The sequence below is a fragment of the Delphinus delphis genome, chromosome 3, assembly GCF_949987515.2.
Source record: "Delphinus delphis chromosome 3, mDelDel1.2, whole genome shotgun sequence".
Classification (NCBI taxonomy): domain Eukaryota; kingdom Metazoa; phylum Chordata; class Mammalia; order Artiodactyla; family Delphinidae; genus Delphinus; species Delphinus delphis.
In genome coordinates, this window is record NC_082685.1 from 139,220,824 (window position 1) to 139,246,304 (window position 25,481).

At 43.4% G+C, this 25,481-nt stretch overlaps 1 protein-coding gene across 1 annotated transcript in view; it reads left to right on the forward strand.

Annotated features, from left to right (window-relative positions):
- The window catches only part of MROH2B (maestro heat like repeat family member 2B), a 60,237-nt gene extending 45,646 nt beyond the window's left edge, over positions 1-14,591 (forward strand). The window contains 14 exon segments of the mRNA XM_060007191.1: positions 442-594; positions 2,736-2,893; positions 3,429-3,555; positions 4,029-4,216; positions 5,490-5,630; positions 6,013-6,127; positions 6,762-6,917; positions 7,168-7,341; positions 11,474-11,569; positions 11,571-11,630; positions 11,966-12,100; positions 12,778-12,880; positions 13,919-13,984; positions 14,443-14,591. Coding sequence (XP_059863174.1) covers positions 442-594; positions 2,736-2,893; positions 3,429-3,555; positions 4,029-4,216; positions 5,490-5,630; positions 6,013-6,127; positions 6,762-6,917; positions 7,168-7,341; positions 11,474-11,569; positions 11,571-11,630; positions 11,966-12,100; positions 12,778-12,880; positions 13,919-13,984; positions 14,443-14,549 — 1,779 coding nt within the window. The 3' untranslated portion in view covers positions 14,550-14,591.
- The last annotated feature ends 10,890 nt before the right edge of the window (positions 14,592-25,481 follow it).

Here is a 25,481-nt window from a genome sequence, read left to right on the forward strand (position 1 = left end):
TATTTAGCACAGCACTTAGTACACAGTGATTTCCTGAATTTTCAAGCCTAGCTATTCTTTGGCAGACACAAGACTTATTTCTATGATACATGAAATGTATGTGAAAGTACTTTACAACATATAAAATGGCATATAAACATTATGTATTATTTTCCCTTTATGGGGTATGATGTAACTTCAGGTTTGGAGAGGAAATTGCCTTGGCAGGCCTGAAATTTAATAAATAATGAAATGATCAAGAGATAACTTCAAGGAAAGTTTACTTAAAGTTGAAAGGTGGTGTCTATGTCCTATTTTAGTATTGTCTCTGGTTTCTATGGCCCCAGTCACATGCTAACTTTGTGGAAATCCCAGTGGTTTCTATTATCCTAAAACCAAGAATAGGTGTCCAGATATGAAGTGAGGTGGCTGATGACATGAGTCTTTCTGGTTCATTCTCAGATTGTCAGTAGACTCATTCCAAGTGAAGAAATGCTCATGTTCCTGGGGGAAACCCTGGACAGTCTGGAGAGCCTCAACCCCACGTGTACAAAGGCATGTGGCATCTGGATGATCGCTGCCCTGAAGGCGCAGGGAGCTGCTTTAGAAGATCAGGTGAACCAAGAGCCAATCTGACAACTGAACAGAATTCTAACACTCCTGAAATGCCAATACCAGAAGTAGGTCGCCACTTCTCAGTTGGTCCTCTGATGGGCCACAGGCGGGAGTGCACACGGCCTCAAGAGGCCTCAACAGAGACGCAAGTTGCGTGGGAACAGCCAGGCTCACACTGAGTGCCTGTCTAGGCACTCAATTGCTTCTCTAGTCTGTGATGATAAGAACTTTACAGACTGCCACTCTCTGGTCAGAGGCATGTGGATCATGGAAAACTGGGTTGTGAGGTCTGCAAGGATGAGCGTGACCTTGTGAACGAATGCCTTTAAGATGGCCACTGAGGGCCAAGAGAATTTTCTAATCCCACTGCCACTCTGCGAGCTGCTCTTGAACACCCCATAGGTATTTTCTGGTAAAGAAGGCTGTCATTGGGGAATTGACTAAAAGAAAAGTCTCAGTCCCTCCTACCAACTGGAAAGCAGAGAGAACAGGATTTAAATTCAGGAAGCCTGGTTAAGAGCTCCAAATGGAGATACTCTGTTCTCTCTCTTAAAGTCAGAAACAGAACACCAGCAATTCAGAGATTGAGGAGGAAAAGAATCTTTAACTCAATAAAGGCTTTCCAAGGGGAATAGGAGGAGGAAGTTATGGTCCCCATAGCCCAGAATCAACCACCCTAAATTTAAAATTTTTCCAAAGCATGGCTTTTAGAAATGACCTCTGTGCTAATTACTGTCCAATCAGCTTTTTTCAAAGTCATTCATTGAGTACATACTACATGGCAGGCCCTGGGCCAGTCATGAGAGAATCAAAGGTTAATAGATTTGGAATGTCCATGTATTTGTGTGTTTAGCATAAAAGGGGAAGTTGTTCACACACTAAGTAAAGGCTTACAAGAGGGACCTAAATCCTCTCCAAGAATCACTGAAATGGGACTGTGTGGTATTCATGTTTGCAGGATATTTATGATTAAAGAATTATAATTCTGAGAAAATATTATATTTACCTAAAAGTGTCTATCCAAAGTAAGCGGGAAAAATTTCCACTAGAAGCAAACGTTCTTTAGCATGGAGACATGCCCTTGCCCATGTCAAAAGCCAGATGTGTAATATCATTCCCCACTGCACACAGATTAACACCCAAACTCAGAAAGGTGGCCCTCAATGCCCTTTAGCACCTGGCTTCATCTTTCCTATCAAGTTATCTTCATCACCTTCGTTCTTTCTTTGCTCCAAACTGGACCATTCTCCTATTCCATAAACTTTTTCCACATTTGCCTCTACCATGCTCTCATGACATTTTTCTATATAGATTTTATGTTTTTACAGCCATCACATTCACAGCAAAATGGAGCTGAAGGTACAGAGTTCCCGTATACCTCCCGTCTCCACACTACCCACATCCCACATCACAGTGGTACATTTGCTACAATCGATGAACGCACATTGACACATCATATAATCACCCAAAAGTCTTAGTTTACGTTAGGGTTTAGTCTTGGTGTTGACAAATGTATAATGACACGTGTTCACCACTGTAGTATCATAAAGATTAGTTTCACTGCTCTCTAAACCCTCTGTGCTCTATTCTCAGGGTGTCTGATTTTACATCTTTTCCTGTGCTCTTCCTTCTGATGAGGATGACCTTCCCCACCATCTCCACCTTGCCTTTTGGAATTGCTATATATCCTTTGAGACCCAGACCAGATGTCCCTCCACAGTAACCTCAGTTACTTCTGGATTCCCCTATCAGTCCTGTACCTCTTGTACACCATTTGCCATACAGAGCCTTCTGCATAGCCCTTGGGTATATGGCTGATGTCCTTTATGAGACCACCCATTCCTTTTGAGAAAGGGCTACATCTTATTCATCCCTAGTAAATGCCCCACAGTGCCCAACACAGCACCTGGCAATAATGCAGCCTTTCGCTAAATGTTTGCTAAATTGATTTAAGAATAAATGCCCAATTTATCGATAATCGTCCTGAGCAAGAGATAGGCCATGTGTAGAATCAATTGCTTTTTTAACATTATTTCTAATTCATCAACCACCGCCTACAATATGCTGACCGTACGTGACCTAAGCCATCCATGTAGAGGAAAACTGGCAACTCAGTGTCTGATTTGGCTTTTTCTTTTTAGCTGTTGGAGATCTTGGGCATAATTTACCATCACATGCCGGTCCTCAGACAAAAGGAGGAAAGTTTTCAGTTTATGCTGGAAGCCATCTCCCAAATAGCCAGCTTTCACATGGATGCAGTTGTTGCCAACCTTTTACAGAAGCCTCTGCCCTTTGACAGGTTGATTCTAACTGAGTTGGTCCCTTTTCCTAGGGAAGGCCACTCTGTAAGGTACTGGGGAAGAATCTGTGGTTTGAGAGAAAGATAGCAAACAAAAGTTGAAAACACCTCACCTGAATAATTTCAGAAATGGTGTTTGAATCACAGGTAATGGTTTTCCAAGTATTTTTCAAATATATGTCCTCATTAGATGATGAGAGTTTTAGGAGTGTGTGTGTGTGTGTGTGTGTGTGTGTGTGTGTGTGTGTGTTTAATAGGAATAAGTATTAGAAAGTGAATATTTCTTCCCTTTCTGGTTGCCTAACATGAATCTATATGAGAGGTTTCTGTCTTGATGGACATTAACAAACCTCAGCAACCCAAGGCCAGAATGCTAGATTGTTAAATAAAACATCCTTATTATCCCAGGCATGCTGGCATGTCCATCCGTCCTTGCAACTGTGATTAGTCATAATGTGGTTTTAGAGGGGATCAGATGAAAAAGCTCACATCCCAAGGAGTAGAGCCTTATCGGCTTCCTGCCGTGCTTCCCTAGTGACACAAAGACACTGTGGAAGGCTCTGGCTGAGAACCCAGCCTCCAGTGGCAAACTCTTGCGAGCCTTCATAGACAAACTGGAGAATGAGTTAGAAGATGACCTCCCGGGGACAGAGGCGATCTCCGTGAGTTGGACAACCTGCCACCCACCCGGGATGCCACCCCACTCCATCCCACCTGGCACTGGGTGATGTAGCATTAATCGTACTTCTTCCCCTCTCATACCCCGGTTTTAAATCAATTCCAGTTTATATTGGACAAATATGGCAGTGATTTTGTCTGCAGCTGATCATGTTCAGAAGGAAATTTCTCATCAGCCCAAAGAAAATCTGTGTCTCTGTATTTCCAAATTAGTCTTCAAGATATCCACTTGTTATTGAAAGACCCCAATACTGGTGCCCCCTGGAGTTTGGAGTCGCCCCACATGGTAGCCCTGAGAGAGAAACACAGCAGGAGTTAAGAAGTTTCCAGACAAATAAACCCTCCCTTTTCTATGTGCTTTTACCGCAAGTGTGGTCAACCTGGAAAGCAATCCTTTGTAGAGAAAACAAACTGGAAGATCAGCCCTGCCTGACCACAGGGTCCTTTCTCCCCTCAGGTGGCCTGTGCAATTTGTGAAGTGGTGTCGACAGGCACCCCTGTCGCAGGCCTGTACCCAAAGCTGTTCGCCCTTTTCCTGAAGCTGGTCAGCTGCACACTGGGCCAGAAGATGCCCACGTCGACCCTAAACCGCCGCCGGCGGGTGGTGCAGCAAGGGGAGCGGCAGCAGACCGCAGACCCCTGCAGGTAAACAGCCAGGTGGAGAGGGACTTCCAGAGCAGTCCTGACCCGACTCCAGAAGGGGCTGGCATGGCCTCAACTACCCGTGAAGGAACAAGGCCCCTCCATCCTCGAGCCTCGTAGCTCTTCTTCCCTGGGTACCCGGCATAGTTGCCCAGAACGGTCATACAACGAATAAGCAGTTATGTCCTCTTCCCTAGAGGGCCCAATCCACTTCCTTTGTTTTCTTTCATTGAGACCTTTCAAGGAAAGTTGGAATTCTGTGATTTTCAAGGCCACCAAGGAAAGAATATAAAATAAAAATAAATACCACATTTCCTCAAATCTAAGACTTCTCCAGTTGAAGGAAGCAACATTATTTCGTGTAACATTGAGAAAGGAAAAAAAAAAAAGAGTCCCAATTAAGTCATGAATCAGTGCTTTCTTATACCATTAAATTTGCATTTTATATTGATCCAAAAAGCTCTTTGAGGATTAGTAGGTATAGTTATCCTTTATCACACTGCTCTGCTTTCCTGTTTTTTTGCATTAACTTTTTGTTCCGATGTCAAATCAACCTTTTTTTTTTTTTTTTTTTGCGGTACACGGGCCCCTCACTGTTGTGGCCTCTCCCATAGCGGAGCACAGGCTCCGGACGCGCAGGCTCAGCGGCCATGGCTCACGGGCCCAGCCGCTCCACGGCATGTGGGATCTTCCTGGACCGGGGCACGAACCCGTGTCCCCTGCATCGGCAGGCAGACTCTCAACCACTGAGCCACCAGGGAAGCCCCCAAATCAACCTTTTTAAAGACATTTTAAATAGCAGTTAGGCTCAGCGCACGTAGTTCCAATAGTACATGTAACTTTACTAAAATGCCCACAGCTCAAAGAGCCATACCTAAATCCATGCATGTACACGCACTGTATACACAGGCAACAGCAACTGCATCACAACTACTGTCTGGCCAACAATTGCAACGCACTATCCATCGCGAGATGCATCCTGATTTCCAAGGTGCTGTTTTGTTTTAGAACCAGTGAAGCAACCTCCATTCATCCAGGAGTGAGCGAGCATTGTAGGGAACATTTTTTTAAAAAAGAAACACAATGTGCTATATTTATTCTGTACAATACAGTGTTTACGAGTGACCAGATCCACACATATCAATACAGAGCCCCAAGACATAATAAGTGAAAATACAGAATACAGACAGCTTGATGATATTTATTAAGGACTTGGGGATTCACAATTCCTTGCATGGTACTGACTGACTTTTGTGGTGCCAACTGTCTCCTTCAGGCTCTCGACTACAACTCTGAAGTGTGTGCAGGCCCAGGCCACGAAAGAAGGGCTGGCCAGAGAATCTGACAACGGGGACAACATGTGGACCCTCCTCAGCAGTCCCAGTAGGCACCACATAGGAGTCTGTGCACTGGCCAGGTAATGTGCAGATACTCCAGAACTGGATACGAAGGAAAACACTGAAGACAAAGTAAAAATTCAACGCAGGCAACTTCACTGACAGCAATTTTTCAGTAAAAAAAACAGGGAAGAAAGAGCAAAGGGGTTGGGAAGAGACAGCAGGATCAGCCCCAAACTCACCAACCCCGCATTAAATAGTGATACAATGAACACTTTTAGGCAAACTACACTTCAGTCGGGCACTTGGATAGGCTATTATAAAGTTAAGCCTTCGTGCTCTTTCCTTTTTAACATCCCTTTTTGGATCATTTAGTTTCCTGATAGAGAAACAGAACTAAAGTGTCTTCCACTGTTTAGAAAGAAAAAAGCCTCTGCTACAGTGGGAGCCTTGGTTTTCTAGGAGCATGGCAGCATGGCAACACAGACTCATTCCGGACATCACGGAACAACTCTTCCCATCCCTGACCTCCTCCTCGGAGAACTACCGGATAACGGGCGCAGCTTCCTTCTCTGAGGCAAGGGAGCACAGCCATCCCAGCAGGCTCGTTGGGACCCAGTGGGGTATTTCTCTCAGGAGTTCAGTAGGAATTTGAGCCACGGAAGAGGGACCGTCTCTGGGATCTTTGGCAATGGAGAGATCCAGCTATTGCCAGACACACAGTACCTGAGCAGAGGGAGGGAGAAAGAGAGAGGAAAAAGAATCCAGCCTCATCCTCTTCCTGCCCTGTGGTCTGCAGACATCAACTCCCAAGACAGAGAAGGGTAGAGAATCAACCTGGAAGGGACAAAACAAAATGCAACCAACAAATATATTATGGTCCTTTCAAACTCCGGGATAAAGGCTGACCCAGCCAATGCAAAGAAGGAAATTATCAGTAACTCCTGTTTTCCCTGCTCCATGTTTCCATTTAGATTAGAAATACCTTCTTCACTAGGTATTTTGGTTCTCATCACCACATAACCTTGACCTGCGGGGTGCTCACTTCCAGAGCTTAGTTCCTGCCAGACATTTGAATTCACCCGAGGGCTCCCTCCTCTGCCCCACAAGCAGCTGGGGCCCTACTCTTTAATCACAGCTATAATGCCTTTGGAACTCTCCTGAAGGGCAGCCCTTCCCTGAACTAAAGGAGAGGAGTGTGTCACTTTCAGCTCATGAAGGAGCCAATCCTTTGGAAGCACGGGAATCTACGGGATGTGCTGATCTTGATGGTTCAGAGTGCCTGGGGCTCCAACGCCATTCTGAGGCAAATGGCCATCTGAGGGCTCGGTAATAGCGCTTCTGGAGCCCCTCACAAGGTAAAAGGAGTTTGGGGGGGCTCGCAAAATAGTTCATCTAAGTAGAGTTTTAAAATAATTATTTACTAACCCACATCCTGTGGTTGCATAGGAATTAAGTGAAAATCCAAATAAGTCGCTGAAGTGGTGGCTCTTGGGTTGAAGGACATGTGACCCTAAAAGAATGTCAATCCCCTTATCTGGGGTCTCCTACCCTATTCCAGATACACATAGAACAATTTTCGAGATTAAGAGACCTTATTTCAAAATAGTAAAGAAGCGCAAGCAGATAAAGTTAGAATCTATCGTCAGAGGCCTCTATCACCTGGCCCGCACCGAGGTCGTCTGTGAAAGCTTGAAGGCTCTAAAAAAGATCCTGGAGCTGCTCACAGACCGAGATGTAAGCTTCTACTTCAAAGAAATAGTGCTGCAAACAAGAACCTTCTTTGAAGACGTAAGTGAGCCTGTTCAGGAATCTTCCCTCCCCAGAAGTGAGTGCAGGTAGTGCTTATAGCAGAAAGAGGTTCAGGTAGTGCTTGTAGCAGACCAGTTTGGTGTCCATTTGCATGCCTTGGCCTGCCCTAGAAACCACCTGCCCCAGAGGTCACCTGTCCCAGGGATCACCTGTCCCACAGATCACCTGCCCCAGAGGTCACCTGCCCCAGAGATCACCTGCCCAGAAGTCACCTGTTCAATTCCTGTGCAGCCTGTTGGCTTCCTGTGTGTCTGCCTGAGGGTATTCTCTGGCCCAGGAATCATGATTGGTTTGAGCAAGGTGGGCCGCATGTGTTGGGAAAGGACCCTCAAACAACAAGAAAAGAGAGTTTGTAGATAAACTCCCTGGCTTCCTCACCCCTCAGAAGGATGGTGCTCCACTTGCCCATAGGGGTACCACACTCACTAATGTTCCCTTTCGTAGCTCTCCTCTCTTGCCTATCATGCTTCCTGGGCCCACCTCCCAGATAAGTGACTTACACCTAAATCCCCATCTCAAAGTCTGCTGTTGGGATGAACCGGTTTGCAGGGTACAAATAGAGACATAGATGTAGAGAACAAACGTATGGACACCAAGGCGGGAAACAGGGGGTCGGGGGGATGAACTGGGAGATTGGGATGGACGTATATACACTAATATGTATAAAATAAAGAACTAATAAGCTGCTGTATAAAAAATAAATAAAGTTCAAAAATTCAAAAAAAGGAAAAAGAAAGTCTGCTGTTGGGGGTACACAGCTTCTGACAGTACACCCTACAGGGCTAGATGTTATTGCCTCCAACACTACCTTTTCCACGTGCAAGATTTCAAAGACTCAAAATGCTCGCGCAGTTGATTTCATCCAGGAGTCAGTATACTGCCCCATGGCTCATCGGCCAAATTCGACCTGGAGCATCTTTTTGTAAATGAAGTGTTATTGGAACACAGCCATGCTCATTGGTTACATATTATCTATGGCAGCTTTCACACTTCGTCCCGCAGAGCTGATTAGTTGTTACAGAAACCGTGTGGCCCGCAAAGTCTAAATTATTCACTGTTTGGCCTTTTACGGAAAAAATTTGTCAACCCCTGACATGGTTTATAGCCCTCATTTAAAAAAAGATCAGTCGGGCTTCCCTAGTGGCGTGGTTGAGAGTCCGCCTGCCGATGCAGGGGACACGGGTTTGTGCCCCGGTCCGGGAAGATCCCACATGCCGTGGAGCGGCTGGGCCTGTGAGCCATGGCCGCTGAGCCTGCGTGTCCGGAGCCTGTGCTCCGCAACAGGAGAGGCCACAACAGTGAGAGGCCCACGTACCGCAAAAAAAGATCAGTCAACAACAATCCTAGGCAAAGGAAGGTCATTTTTCTTTATACCTTCTGGGAAACCAGATTTTATTATTTCGTTTTGGTTTATTCACTGACATCAATGTAAAAAATCTATTTCATATCTAACTTAAACCTATTTTTTGTGATCTAAACCTGCCTGCTCCTGTTATGTGGTCAGAGGAGATGGAAATTTCTGGCTGCCTCCTCCAATGCATCCTTCTTAAACATTAAGGCTTTATTAAATTACCTATTCACCTGATAGTCTCCAGACTGAAAAGTCCTTATTTCCTTCATTATTTACCATAAACCTAATTTTTCAGCTCCTTAAATATTTTACAAGCCAGTGACTGTGTTGTATCCCTAAATGAGACCTGAGATGTATTAAATACAATCTAAAGAAAAATTGCCTCTCAAATCCAATCTTTTCCTATTTATTCACTCCAAATTTTTTTAATCTTGCCCTTTCTTCCTGACTCTTTAGCAATTTATTAACTACACGAACCTCCAGACTGCAGTCTGCAACACTCGCCCTCAGTCAAACGTCCTCCAGCATTGTATTTTTCAGTTTCTCTTGTTTGTGTACTAGCCTAAACCTGGCCTTTGAGAGCAGCGTTCTGCTGGTTTCCAACTATTTTCTCCAGTGTACCAATATTTACTTTTAATTCTCATCTTGTCCCCAAAAATACTTACTGGGCTCTCACTCAATTTAGTATCTTCTGTAAAATAATGAAGATGTTCTTTTTTTCATTACACAAATAATTGATGACAATCTTTAACAACAAAGGGTTAAAGTCAGCCCTACAGAGCCCCATCTGTTAGGTTTCCCTGGACTTTTGCTGATCCAATGATAGTAACTCTCTTGGATCTGAGCCTCCAATAATCACAAGTCAATCTACAAGTTTTGTGGTCAAGAGAATATTTCTCAGTCGTAATGCATAAGAAAAAAAAAAAACAGCTAAAGTCTATCTGGTTGTTAGGTTAGACCTTTCGCATTCCTAATAGGTATCGATTTCATCACATTTGCATAAACGTAAAGTTTGACAAAAATTGAGTCTTAGTCATGACATGCTATTTACAGTCCTATAACGCTCTCTTTCTGCAAATATATTCAACTATGATACTTTGCCCCTATATTTTTCTGTAGATTAAGCATACAATTCTGTAATCTCTAAGTTTTCCCTTTCTTCTCTTCAATATTTAAGTACTTTGTTGAAAATCTAAAAATATGGCTACACTTTGAAGAAGTGGTAGAACAGAAAATATTGGCTGCTGTCCCATGCTCTAGGACCTGCTCACTGCTATTTCCCTCGCTGGCACCTGAGTAAAACTTTAATATCTCTCCCAGCACCCAAAACACTTTACCCCTTCTCTTTTCCGTTTTTTCATCATCCCAATTGGTTGATTCTCCCTTGACCTATCATTAGGTCTTTGATTTTAGAAAATTCAGAGGACTCTTTTTAAGTAAATACCTCTCTACCTTTTAGATACTTTGTTACTGGTTTGCTTTCTTTTTCTAAAAAGAGATCTTTAAAATATATACCTTGACCTTACTCCTAGTACATTTAAAGAACAGTTCTACTTACATTTCCCTTCTATGAGGTCACATCTCATGTTATTCAATTAACTTTTCTAGCCTTTTCCTAACAAGCCATCTTTATTCTTTTATGGAAGATCTTTGTTAACTTCCATTTTCATGGCATTTTTGTGTATGTGCCCACTTCTCACACATTTTATTTTGCCATCGAAATAAACTCCTCTATCTTCTCCCCCTCATATTCATAGGAGTGCTTTTTTATTGGCCCTTGTTTGTTGCTAATCTGAATAATATTCTGGGGAATTCCCTGGTGGTCCAGTGGTTAGGGCTCTGCGCTTCCACTGCAGTGGGCATGGGTTCGATCCCTGGTCAGAGAACTAAGATCCTGCATGCCGCGAGGCACAGCCAAAAAAATTTTTTTTAATTTTTTAAATAAATAAATAATATTCTGCTACTCAGAATGGCTTTTCCTCTCATCCCTCTGCCTTTCTACGGGTATTTGAAACTAGTTTTCTAGATACCCCCCAAAAAAAAAGAATACTTCCAGAAAATTCACCAGAACTCTGAACCATATCAACGAAGTGTCTGAGATAATAGAAGGCCATCTTTCTCCACCACCTTACCCTTTGGCTCTAAAAAGCATTGCCATACTCTGGTTCCTCTTCAGATCACATACATCCTTCATCTTTTACTAAAAAGCACTGCCCACCCTCCTGGACAACAAGCAAGGCAGTTCCATAACTTCACATACAAGAGTAGGGCTAAGCACTTGTTTGTTTATCTGCTCTCTCTCTCTCAGACACAAGGCCCACATTTCTGAGCTTCCTGTAATCCCTTTGGAAAGTATTTGGGATCTTGGAGAAGAGTCCTAGGCCTTGGGCAATTTAGATCAGAGGCCCCATAACTCCAGGCTAATGACGCAATCAGGCTAATTTGTACAAAGCACAGAACAAACAAGCGCCCTCCCCGGCCTTGTGCTGCCAGCACCCCCTGTTTATTACTCCTGTGGTCACATTTCCCCACTAGCTCGTCAGAGTCAGAAACCAAGTCTCCAGCTCTAAATTCATGTCGTGTGGGTAGAGAGCTGCTGGGAAACGAAAGGCATTCTTGGGACACCCAGGGGCTATGCCAAAGGTGCGCCAGGGCTCCAGCCTGCCTCTACGGAAGTGGGAAAGGGTGGGTAAGGTAGGGGTACCAGCTGGGAATGGCCTGTGTGGAGGACTCACCCACAACACGTATCTGTCAGCACAGGAGCAGGATGATGTGAGGCTGACTGCCGTCCTCTTATTTGAGAATCTGGCATCCCTAACAGGAAGAAGGTGGAAGATTTTTTTTGCTGAAGAAATAAAAAAAGAGCATGATTTCGTTCCTTCTCCACCTCTGGGATCCCAATCCCAGGATTAGAACTGTAAGCGGCCCTTGTACAGACACCTGCACCTCCTCCTCTCCCCATGGCCGAGAGGGTGCCGGGAAGCCCGGTCTAGCTGGACCGGAAGCCAGGTCTGAAGGCACCACTCGCAAATGAACCTGAAAACCAATTTTCCCATCCTGGGTGCTTTTTTGCCATCACTTCCCGAGTTTGCGCTTCCATCTTTGAAACTGGGAAGGTGGCAGCACTGACTGTAAAGCCCTCACATCACTGATTTTTACTGCTCCTTTCCCAACACACAACCAGTCAGTGTGTCTTCCCATCTGGAAGGGGAGCCAACATTATGGACTGTGTTGCAGGAAGCTGTTTTTCAGGCTTGCCGTGATGTCCTGATCATCTGCATTCCTTTTCTGGGCCTCCAGGAACTCTATGGGGTATTAGATCATCTCCTTGATGGTCAGGATCTACCAAGGGCCAGGGATTTCTACAGGCAATTCTGTGTGAAGCTGGTGAGTGTGCAGTAGGTGCTGCTTCCAAAAAAATGCAGGCCAAGAGTCCAGGCAAATCCCAGAAGGCAAAGAGCATAGCAAGGAATCCCAGCCAGAGCCAGAACCATCTGAGAAGGACAGCAGTGATTCTGGGTATCCTGTCACATCACCTTCTGCTCTGTCCCCAAGTCCCCACTGGGATCTGTTCTCGATTCCTGAAACTCATCTGTTGATTAGCCCTATAAGCCCCAGTGCCACCCTGATTAAATTTAGAATGAACCAGCCATAACACACCTTCCAACAGAACAATTAATGGCTGTATGCGTGCTCACTCCTTTAGATGTGAGCACACATCTAAAGGGCCTATAGGATGCTGAATTTCGTAAAGTGTCGCTTCTCAGTTGCCCTCTTTTCTTTTTTAATTTTATTGAAGTATACAACTATACTTTACATTATTGTGTTAATTTCTGCTGTACAGCAAAGTGACTCAATTTTACATATATATATTCTCTTCATATTCTTTTCTATTATGGTTTATCACAGGATATTGAATACAGTTCCCTGTGCTATACAGTAGGACCTCGTTGTTTATCCATCCTATATATGAGTTTGCATCAGCTACCCCAAACTTCCAGTCCTTCCCTCCCCTCCCCCCTCCCCCTTTCAGTGGCCCTCTTTGTAACACACATCTCTTCCAGGCAAAGAAAAACCAAGAAATCCTGTGGATCCTCCACACACACTCATTCACCTTCTTCAGCAGCAGCTGGGAGCTGATCAGGAGCGTGGCCACCAAACTCACAGGTGAGGGCACGTCCACGCTCTCCACTCACAGGTCTGCTCTCTGCCATCCAGTTTTGCTTTGCCTGGAAGCTACCCCAGCGTGAATGCCGATATGACTGGGAAGACCAAAAAAAAAAAAAAAGAAAGAAAAACAGGAAAGCCAGAAAGAATTCATTTTACATCTTACAACATCTTCCCTCAAAAGAACCTGTTCTCTTTGCAGACTTACAGTAACAGCTTCTGAATTGCCAACACTCACTTTCTTTCCATCAGACCATTCTCCCTACTGGGTCCTTCATGCTTCTTCTGGTTCCAAGTCATTGCTCCTTCTTTTCCCCAAGTCTTTGATCCAAGCCTGCTGCCCCTGCCTAAGTGTTTTCCTTTGCATCATCCCTTAATATAAACCACAGTCAACCTTCTAAGCTCAGTTCGAGCTGACAGCTTTAGCAGCAATCTGATACTAGTGGAAAGTGTGTGGGCATGGGGACCAGCGGACCTTGGCTCTGCTGTGTGATTCTGGACAAGTCACTTAGTTTCTCTGTGCTGCCTCTCTGTCTGATCTATAAAATAAAAGAGGAAAGTAAGTGAATCTCTGAGGATCCTTCTATTAGGAAATTCTAAGTCTTATCATGAAACCCATTCCAACTAATCCAGCCCCCAGCAAATAGGCCCACTTGGTTGGCCACATTTAAGATTGAGTTAAAACCTAAGGACTCTTACTGGATCATGTAGAGGATCCCCCTAACTACACTGTAACTTTTTGGAAGACAGGGACCATAGCTTATTCACGTGTGAAACCCTGACAACTGCCGCCCCCTGGAGGACACGGTGTGAGTTTTCCCAAATACATGGTGGGTGAGTGACCACTTCCAGACGTGGCACTCAAGACCCCATAGACATCACCCTCACATCATCCTGGGGGTGCAAAGGGAGTCTATAGCTTGTGCATTCACTAGCTAGATCACTTAACTTCTTACCAGGTGCAGTGTGCCCCGACCTGCTTTCCGTGGCCTGTTCCTCTACAGTGAAATCAGTAACTTTCTCTCCTGTTGATTTTAGATGCCATTGTTCTCAATTTGACCTACCAATATGTGGAGTTAATAGACAGAGAACAGCTGACCACACGCGAGTACCAGCCCTAGCTTCTGCCCAGGGTACTGTTACATTCTTAGAGAAAGAGAAACTATGCTGCTCCAAGTCCCATGTCAGCCATAAAATCGTAGTGTAAAATCGTAGTGCACCCCATTATCAATCGTCTCTGATGCTCCCTAGATACTGGAATTTCTCCAGAGTGTAAGGTGACCCCCAGCTCCATCCCACTGCAGGCATCATTCCCAACAGACTTCGATTTTCCAATTGTTTATAAACCTACTGCTCACAAGGCAAGGATCTTCTCTTCCCTTATCTCAGTGTTAAAATAAACGCTCAATTTGTGGATCCAAATCCTACCTCTTAGGGTAAAACATGAGCATGGGGGCCTGAGCCCCACCCAGCACTGACCCTAAGTGGGAGCCTTCCTGTGCTGCACAGCTTGGGCCTTGGCTTTCTTCATTCACTGGACATTGCTATTCTCTCCATTTCAGGGCTTCAAGCACTTCAAAAAGACCCCTGCATGAGTGTCCAGAGAGCAGCCGAAGCTGCCTTGCAGACCCTCTCGAGAAGGTGCAGAGAGATGAGCAACCATCCGTAAACCATCAGGAAATAAACCGCTAGGCCTTTTCTATAACGGACTCTTGTCTTCATCCTCATAACTCACAAACTTGCAACATCTTGAGGAAAGAGACGGCACCTAGTGTGGGGATGCTGAAGTGGTGGTATCTTCCTTACCCTCCAGGCTCTCCGTGGTGGCTTCTGTTAGCAAAAACCACGCCCACCAATTCACTTGAGGAATAACTTGTGATTTGAGCGGTGACAGCCCCATGGCTTTGCATAGGACAGCCCTCTATCTTGGGAAGCTTACATCCCAGCAGATATCAAAAAATGACAGAACATGAAACAATTCTGCCGCCATTAAGAGGAGAACCACTGCCATTTCCCACACGGAGCCCTTTTGTCTCATATCTTTGCCAGCTTTGGCTTATTACTCACACTCTTTTCTCTCTAAAGAACAGTCTTACGACAAACTTTAACCTGTCTGTTCTTAAGTTGTAATTTACGTGTCGAGACTGTGCCAGGTACTTTTCTACAAAAGCCCCTTTCTGACATTCTATTAAATCTCATAGTTTCCTTTCCATTTTTATCCTAGAACATTGATCCCTTTGAACTGTGTGTATGCGGGTGCGCATGTGTTAACCTTCGTAGCATCTGAACAATAACTCTTCACTCTTTTTTCACAATGCACACCTGAAAGGTTACATACAGGCAATCACGTACAGACAAAGAAGTTTCTAACACAGAGCCTGGGACTCATTTAACACCACCGCTATCAGGATCATTCATGAGCAACATTATTTTTTTGCTATTATTTTTATCTTATTGACATTTAAATTTCAAACACTGAACTCAAGTATATGCTGGCCCTTTGTTCAGATTTTTGAAATAAAGATAAATGGACAGACAGCTTTAAGGGTGCAATGTATTTAACATTGCATGTTAAATAATTAGAGAAAATCTAAGGGGTGGCATAACTATATACCTTTATACATTTAGTAGCACAAGTATAGGGACAAGCCATGCAATTGGAGGAAAAGACCTGTTCAGGACCGAACAGAGAGGTCCCTGGCTGCTGACAGAATCTCCCCTTAACTTCAGACTTGAGAAAAACCAGGAGTCTGTCAGTATACAAAAACCACTGAATTCAGGACAAACAGTAACAGGATATTAAGGAATTGGCTCTAGCCAGTTGGGATTGTGGAGGCCAGTCTGAAGTAAGCAGGGTTGGCTGGAGGCTGGAAATGTTGCAGCTCAAGTCGAGGATCTGTAGATTAGAACAGCAGTCTAGAGACAGAATGGTTAGTGCATTCTTCAAAGATCCCCAGTTTTCCAAACAAGTTCTAGGATGCTTTACTCAAACAGCGGCAACTTATTAAACTGATGTTCCTCTTTATAAATCCCTATTACCTATATTCTAACCCCTTCATCCCCAAGCTCTTTGGAAAAGCATCTTTTCTTTCTACAAAACATTTTAAGAACCAAAGGAATCTTTTAGGTCAGAGATTTTAGGCCAGAGTCCCATTTATTCATTCACTTAACAAATATTTGTTGACTGCCTATAATCTACAAAGCACTGTTATAGCCACTGGGGCTACAATCGTTGAGGAGAAAAATTCTACCCTCGTGGAGCTTATACTCTATGACATCTGTGTAGAAATTCCAGAGGATGGAGCCAGCCTCCAAGATGGCTCCATGATTCCTTCCTCCTGATGGTTACGTACCCCCCTCCCACAGTGAACAGAAATGCCCTGTGCAATCAATACAACGGTTCAGAAATAACAGTGTAACGTCCAAGCCAAGGTCATCGTATTGCACTCTCTTGAATCACTCACTCTGGAGGAAGCCAGCTGCCAACATAAGGACACCCAAGTGACCCAAAAAGAGGTCCATGTGGCCAAGAATTGATGCCTCCTGCAAACAAGCAGAGCTAACTTACTAGGCTCGTTAATGAGCCATCTTGGAAATGGATCCATGAGCCCCGGGTAAAGCCTTGAGATGACTGAAGCCTCAGTTGACACACTGACTGGACTATGGGATAAAAGACAGACTGCCCAATTAAATTTGAATTTCAGGTGAACGATGAGTAATGTTTTTAGTAAAAGTATGCCCTGATTATTGCATGGGGCACACTTCTACTAAAGAATTATCATTTTTCTAAAATTCAATTTTAACTGAGCATTTTATATTTTTATTTGCTAAATCAAGCAACCCCAGTGCAGTCTAACGGGAGTCCTGGGCCGGAATCACTAAGCTAACCACTCCTGAATTCCTGAACCACAAAACTGTATGAGATAATAAATCCATGTTGTCTTAAGGCACTAAGCTTTAAGGTAATTTGCTACGCACCAGTGGATAACTATTACACAGAAAGTCTGTGATTCCCCTCAAAGTTGTATGCAAATTTCTGTGCAGAATTGCATAGGTGTATTTTCTGGGTAATGGCTTTGATTAAATTCTTAATGGAGTCAGAAGCTATTCCCAAGCATAACATACATGAAACAGAGCAAGAAAAAGAAGGCAAGAGACGCAGGTTTAGTTGACCTCTTTGGTGGGTTAAGTCAAATGACATTTCCAATAGAACTTTCTGCAATGACGGAAATGTTCTATATCTGCACTGGCCAATATGGTGGCCACTAGCCACGTGTGGCAACTGAACACTTGAAATGTGGCTAGTCCATCGGAGGAATTAAGCTTTTAATTTTAAGTTTAAGTAGCCATATGTAGCTAGTAGCTACAGTATTGCACAAGACGATATCAGAACATGGGGCAAAGAGTCATAACAGAATTTGGGCTGAGCCACGCAGAACTATAGGACGTTCTCAAAAAGTATAAATTCACTGACACAAGACCTTGTCTGATACTTCTTTATATATCCATCCCCACTATTACTCTCCACCCATCCTAGCAACCAGCAGAGCCTTCCTTATCATTGCTTTGTGGAAATTAGGTAGAATGGCCCCACGAAACACGCATCACAGCTAAATCTTTGTCTAAACCCTAATCTTGGAAGGATTCACCCTGACAAGAATTTCCGAGTCTCTTTTCATCATATTCCAGCTTCACCCCTTACTAGCTGTGTGACTTGGTAAAATCACTTTACCTCTCTGTACTTCAATTTCCACATCTGTAAATTGGGATCATAATTATCTACCTCAAGGTGCTATTGTGAAGATTAAATGTATTAATGTACATGTAAAGCACTTAGAAACCCCGCACAGAATCATTTTTAAGCAAATGTTAACTATACAATGTATATAGTAACTGTAAGGCGAGGCAGGAGAACGCAATCAGACTCACAGCTTGCATCAGACCGAAACTTTCCGGACCACCCAGTTCCAGAAACTGACCTGGGGACTTTCCACCCAGCCCAGCCTTCCCGCCTTTCGAGGGGCGGGACTAATGGTCCCAAGACTGATGCAACCGGCACCAGATATTGCCACGATACCCGAAAAGATCACCAAATAAGGAATACCCTGCGCCCTCCCGGATTCGCCACACCCCTTTCCCTTCTTCCCCTATAAATTCTGCCCAAACCCTCGCCCGGGCGCGACTTCTCTGGCCCCTTTCTCTCGGACCAGTGAACCTCGCCCGGGAGCGTTCCCAAATAAAGCTTGTTTAAGCTCTCCTCCGTTTCTTGGTGCCGTTCCTTACAGTAACAAATGTATTATTAGAATCACAAATTTTAACATAAACTCAGCGACTTGCATATAAAGCCAGCTGATTATCCTTACCCCACGTGGCCACGTTCCTGGCTCGGCGAACGTTGCTGCGCTTCTTGAGAGGATGTAGACAAGGCGGCCCCTCTAGTCAGAGGATCCCAGCTCAGCTGCTCTGGCGGCCTCTAACTGACTGCAATTCCCCATTGCAGCCTTCTTACTTGCTGTCTTATCATACAGAATAAGCCACAGTCAGGCTGTGTGACAGGCGAAACTTAGACCTATTCGCTCTCCCCAGCAATTATTTCTCGTAATGCCGCCCAACCACTATCTTCCGCTCTCAAAGAGTTGCCCCCCGCCCCCCTTGATGCCTCTCTTTCCGTCAGTCCTCCACTGGCCTCCATGGTTCATCTCTATGGTTCAAACACAGCCATGTTACTTGGGGCAGAGAGACTTACTGAGGGTCTTAGGGAAAAAGAGTTACAGAGAAAAATTATGTTCAAGAACTCGTGAAGAATGCAGATTTGTTTATCATTGTTACTCTTGCTGCTTGCCTCGCTATTATTTGCACATGTAATTGGTTTTCAACTTGTGTTTACTTTAGGATAGAGATTCAATGATGTTCACAGACTGCTTAATGGGCCAGCGCTACTTTGAAGCGCTCTGAATCACATTATTTTGCAATTCAGCGCTCTGCCCTTTAACCCAACAATGAGAGCCAGTGTTCTGCTGGTAAATCAGGGACGTTTAGCTTGGCTGACCTTGCTAAGAAGGCAGTTTTACCAGAAAAGAGGAAAATAAAAAATCACAGATGGGAAGAAAGAAATAGGCTTCCAAAGAAAGAAGCCAGGGGGATTGCTTCTTGGAATTGTCCCCTTGCCACCATAGTTTTAAAAGTTAAAATCAAGACCAGGCACTTCTTCTGGAGACCTCAAGAGACTCCAAGATTGCAGCAAATTATTTTCTAAAAGTGTTTTATTATCACTTGATTTAGTCCCCAACTCTGCCACTCTCCTTCAGATTACCTAAGTATAAAACTAGAGAATGCATGTCAGTCACACATGGTAGCATCCTGTGAGCTAATCAGGAGATTTGATCTACACCCCTGACAGAAAGCAACTCTCTGACAAGCAATCTTCTATAGCTGCAGTCTGGGAATTATCATTTCTTGGAATTTCTCTTTCTTTCTAATTTACTGCAGGTATCCCTAAGACTGGGACAGTAGAAAACATGGGTAGAGTCAGGAGCAACATGAGGGAAAGAAAGTGGGGTTCATTACAAAAATGTACGTGTGTTTGCATACATATGAAAATCACCAAGTCATGACCTGAGAAATGGCGTTTACTTCTTAACTCTACTTTGTCAAACTTTATTTATCCAAAAAAAAAACCAATCTTACTTATTTGTATTCCTTCTGGACACAACGTCCTGGATTTTATTTATTGAATTATGTGGTTATCCTGAAAGCAAGATAAATTTGGAGAGCACGATTTTCTACATATATGTGACTCATAGTTTCTTTTTCAATTTGGGAGCCACCGAAAAACACAAGATAAGAAATCCTTCCTTCTACCCTACCTACCACTTCCTCCAAATATTCTGAGGTAAATCTTGAGGATTAAATTGACCAATGCCCTAATACTTCAATTGAACATTGGTCAAAAAGAAGCTCAATCTTAAAAATGGGAAACCTAGAGAATTGCTTATTAGTCTGCAGGACAGTTTAACCAGGACTTTTAAAATTTTTCTGGGAAAGATGGGAGAGTTGAAAGTTATCTTTACCTTGAGTCCAGTGGAATTATAAGAAAGTCATTAATTATCCCACATCCAGCCCTCAGTGACTCTGCTTAGGGCTGGGATGGTAAGAATGTGCCAGACCTGTGGATGGAGGTAGACAGGCCTGTGGGGCTATTATCCAGTCTGTAACTTCCATAGAGGATGGAATGGAGCCCCGTGACAATAGCAGAAAGGTGTTACTAAGAGATGAAGATGGCTAAATAGCAAAGGGCCAAATATTGAATGACAAATCAGGTTACACTATATCTGGAAGACCCTGGGTAGCCAGAAGAAGTTCTTGAACAAGGTAATAAAATAATAACTTAGTATTTTAGCATGTAATTACCAGATTAGATAAACTGGTAAGTCAGACAGTAGGTGATAGACTTTTGGACTCAGGAGCTATTATAAAAAGAAATGACAGGGTGGTAAATTACTAGTAAGGAGATTGAATCAGTAATCAGAAACCTCTCAACAAACAAAAGTCTAGGGCCAGATGTCTTCTCCGGTGAATGCTACCAAACATTTAAAGGAGAGTCAATACCAATCTTTCTCAAAAGCTTCCAAAAGCTAGAACACTTCCAAAATCATTTTATGAGGCCTGCATTACCCCGATACCAAAAGCAGACAAGGATGCTACAAGACAGGAGAGTTACAGACCAATATCCCTGATGAATATAGATGCAAAAGTCCTCAGCAAAATATTAGCAAATCAAGTTCAACATTATATTAAAAGGATCATACACCATGATATGCTTGAGTGAGATTTATGGCATAACTTAGTTCATAGGAATCTAGATCAACTTTCTCTTCTATGAAATATCATGTCAACCAACTGCATTGATGACATGCGGATTGGACCTAGTGAACGAGAAATAGCAACTACTCTAGACTTATTGGTAAGATATTTGTATGTTAGAGGTTGCGAAATAAATCTGACTAAACTGAGAGTATCTCAGTGAAATTTCTAGCGGTCCAATGGTGTGGGGCCATGTGGAGACATCCCATCTACAGTGAAGGATAAGTTGTTGCATCCTGCCACTCCTACAACCAAGAAAAGCACAACGTCTAGTGGGCCTCTCACTTCACAGCAAAAAAAAAAAAAAAAGTGCTGCAACAGGCCTTAGTATTTTGGAGCCAAGCCCTGCCATCCTCTGCAAATAAATACTCTTCTTTCAAGAAACAACTCTTGGCTTGCTATTAGGCCTTAGTAGAGACTGAACACTTAATTGTGGGCCACCAAGTTACCACGTGAGCTGAGCTGCCCATCATGAACGGGGTGTTATCTGACCCACCATGCCAGAAATTTGGACATGCACAGCGGCACTCCATCATCAAATAGAAGTGATGTATATGTGATTGGCCTGAGCAGGCCAAAGCGCATAAGTAAGTTATGTGAAGAAGTGATGCAAATGCCTGTAATCCTTACTCCTGCTACACTGCCTTCTCTCACCCGTGTTCACCTATGGCCCCATGGTACACGATGAGCGCCATGATCAGCCGACAAAGGAAGAGAGAGCTCATGCCTGGTTTACAGATGGGTCTGCACGATATGCAACCACCACCCATGAGCAGACAGCGGTGACACTACAGCCCCTTCTCTGAAAACAGCAGTGAAGGGAAATCCTCCCAGTGGACAGAACTTTGAACAGGGCACCTCATTGTCCACTTTGCTTGGAAAGAGCAGTGGTCAGACGTGCGATTATATACAGATTCCTGGGCTGTGTCCCATGATTTGGCTGGATGGTCAGAGACTTGGAAAGACATGATTGGAAAATTGGTACCAAGAAAATAATAGGGAAGAGGAACATGGATAGACCTCTCTGAATTTTCAAAAAATATGAAGATAGGGCTTCCCTGGTGGCGCAGTGGTTGAGAGTCCGCCTGCTGATGCAGAGGACATGGGTTCATGCCCCGGTCCGGGAAGATCCCACATGCCGCAGAGCGGCTGGGCCCGTGAGCCATGGCCGCTGAGCCTGCACGTCCAGAGCCTGTGCTCCACAACTGGAGAGGCCACAACAGTGAGAGGCCCGCGTACCGCAAAAAAAAAAAAAAAAAAAAAAATGAAGATATTTGTGTCCCATGTAAATATTCACCAAAATGTGACCCCAGCAGCAGAGAGCTTTCATAGTCAAGTAGAGAGAATGACTTGTTCTGTGGAACCAGTCAGCCTCTTTCCCCAGCCATTCCCATCATAACGCCATGGGCTCATGAACAAAGTGGCCATCGTGGCAGGGATAGACGTCACGCTTAGACTCAGCAACATGGAGTTCCACTCACTAAGGCTGACCTGGCCACGGCCACCACTGAGTGACCAGTCTGCCAGCAGCAGAGACTAACACTGAGTCCTCAGTACAGCACCATTCCCCAGGGTGATCAGCTAGCTACCTGATGGCACATTGATTACATTGAACAAAACATCTAGTATGGAAGGGGTAGTGTTTTGTTCTCACTGAAATTGACACTAAGCGTGCATATGGATTTGCCTTCTCTGCATCCAATGCTTCTGCTAAGACTACCATCTGTGGACTTACAGAATGTCTTATCCACACATCATTGCTTCCAATCTAGGAACTCACTTCACAGCAAGTGCTGCAATGGGCACATGCTCGTGGAATCCACTGGTGTTACCATGTTCCTCATCATCCTGAGACAGCTGGTTTGACAGCATAGTGGACTGGCCTTTTGAAGATTTAGTTACAGTGCCAGCTAGGTGGCAATACCTTGCAGGGCTGGGGCAAGAATCTGCAGAAGATTGTATGTGCTCTGAATCAGCATCCAATGTATAGTGCTCTTTCTCCCATCCACTGTTCAGAAATCCAAGAACCAAGGGATGGAAATGCGAATGGCATCACTCACCCACTGGCGTCACTCACTGTTATTATCCCTAGTAATCCATTAGCAAAACTTTTGCTTTCTGCTCCCATGATCTTATGCTCTGCTGGCCTAGAAGTCTTAGTTCCAGAGGGTGAATGCTTCCACCAGGAGACACAAAAATGATTCCATTGAATGGGAAGTTAAGACTGCCACCTGGCCGCATTGGGCTCTTCAGGCCTCTGAATCAACAGGCAAGGAAGGAAGTAACTGGGCTGACTGGAGTGACTGATCCTGACTACCGAGGAGAAATTGGACTACTGCTCCATAGTGGAGGGAAGGAAGAGCATGTCTGGGATACAGGAGATCCTTTAGGGCCTCTCTTAGTGATACCATGCCCTGTGATTAAGGTCAATGGAAAACAACAACATCCCAATCCAGGCAGGACTACTAATGGCCCAGACCTTTCAGGAATGAAGGTGTGGGTCACTGCATCATGTAAAGAACCACAAGTAGCTGAGGTGCTTGCCGAAGGCAAAGGGAATACAGATTTTGTAGCTGAAGAAGAGAGTTAAAATACCAGCTACAACCATGTGACCAGTTGTAGAAATGAGGACTGTAATTGTCCTGAATATTTCCTCTTTATTTTGTTATGAATTTGTGTGTGTATATTAAGCAAATATCATTTTTTTCTTTCCTCTCTTATTTCCTTATCATGCAACATAAGATTATTTACTTTATATCATAGTATTTAAGTATTGTTCATTTTACATCATAGTATTTAAGTTACAGGATATCAAGGGGAAGTGTAAACATCCCTCAAGTTCTCAACCCCTTCTTCTGGGGAAAGGGTTAGTATGTTTTCAGTTGTATGTAAGATAGTTGTATCATGTGAGATGGAATTCTGACCTTATTATTATCTTTATTTGGAGATTAAGTATGGTTTATAGAGATGTGTATGGGGGTTAATAAGTTAAACCAAGTTAATAAGGGGTGGACTTGAGATGATTAATATTCTGTGTCAACTTGACTGGGCTGTAGGATGCCCAGGTATCTAGTTAAACATTTTTTCTGAGTGTGTGTGTGACGGTGTTTCCAGAAGAGATTGACATTTGAATTGGTGGACTGAATAAAGCAGATTGCTATCCCCAATGTAGGTAAGGATCAGTCAATCCATCGAGGACCCAAATAGAACAAAAAACAAAGGAAGTTTGAATTCTCTCTCTCTCTCTCTACCTAATTGCTTGAGCTGAGACTGGTCTCCTCCTGACCTTGGAATGAGGCTTAAACCATTGGCACTCCTGGTTCTCAGGCCTTCAGAGTTGAACTGGAATTTACACCAGGGGTTTTCTGGATCTGTAGCTTGCAATGGTAGATCATAGGACTTCTTAGCTTTCATAATCACATGCGCCAATGCCTTATAATAAATTATATATATATAATTGTAGGGTTCTCTGAAGAACCCTAACTAATACACTCTACTTATATGTACAATATTTATATACAGTACTTCTAAAATCAAATGAAGACTGAAGTAGCTATATTAATACCAGACAAAGTAGACTTCAAAACAAAGAATATATCAAAGAGACATTTGACTGGCAACAAATGGGTCAATTTATCAAGAGGACATAATAATCCTAAAAGTTTATTCACCTAAATCTACACAAAGTTAGAGATCTCAATACTCTCAGTAACTGATAGAACAAGCAGTCTGAAGATCAATAAGGATACAGAAGACTTGAACAACACTACCATGTTGAACTTACTGACATGTGTGGAACACCCCACTGAACAACAGAAAGCAACTACTTTGCAAGTACACATGGAACAGTCACCAAAATAGACCATATTCTGGGCCATAAAACAAATGTGTACAAATGTAAAAGGATTGAAATCATACAAAATATGTTCTCTAATCACAGTGGAATTGAACTAGAAATCAATAACAGGAAGATGTCTTGAAATCTCCAAAATATTTAGAGAATTAAATGTTATTCAAGAAAGAACAAGCCAGTGTTTATTAAATCTCCATATCCTCAAGATCAAAATCTTGGCAGTCCCATTCCTAGGTGAGTATACCCCTAGACCCATCCAAACACACACACACACACACACACACACACACACACACACACACACACACACACAGTAGATTCATGGAGCATTAGAGCTTTAAAAATTTATTTCAATCCATTTTAAAATATCAGTTTGAGAAATTCATCATATTTATATAGCTGAATCTTTCTGAAAAGTTATGGAAATTAACTACTGTGTTTTTATTTCAGTAACCAAATCTTATCTTGAATGTTGGCTTATTTTTGAATAGGACCAAGTATTGCAAAAAATTTAGAACCTGTTAACGTCCTATATCAACAAGAAGTTCTATTACCATCTTCAACATATCAGAATAGTGGTTAAGAGTATGATCTACTGAACCAAAGGGCTTGGATTTGAATCCTGTTTCCTCCATTTGTTATCTGTGTGAAGTTGAGTAAATCACTTACTTAGCTTCTTTATGCCTCCATTTCCTCATTTGTAAAGTGAGGCTAATAATAGTACTTATTCCTAGTGTCCTTGAGCTGATTGAATGAGTTAGTATAGGTAAAGTGCTCCCAGCAGGTTTAGGTTTAAATATTAATGTTGCTCTTTTCCTGTATTTGTGTCTTTGCAATCCACAGCCCAAGACTAAGTTCCAATGTTCCTGCTCAGAAGAGATGGTA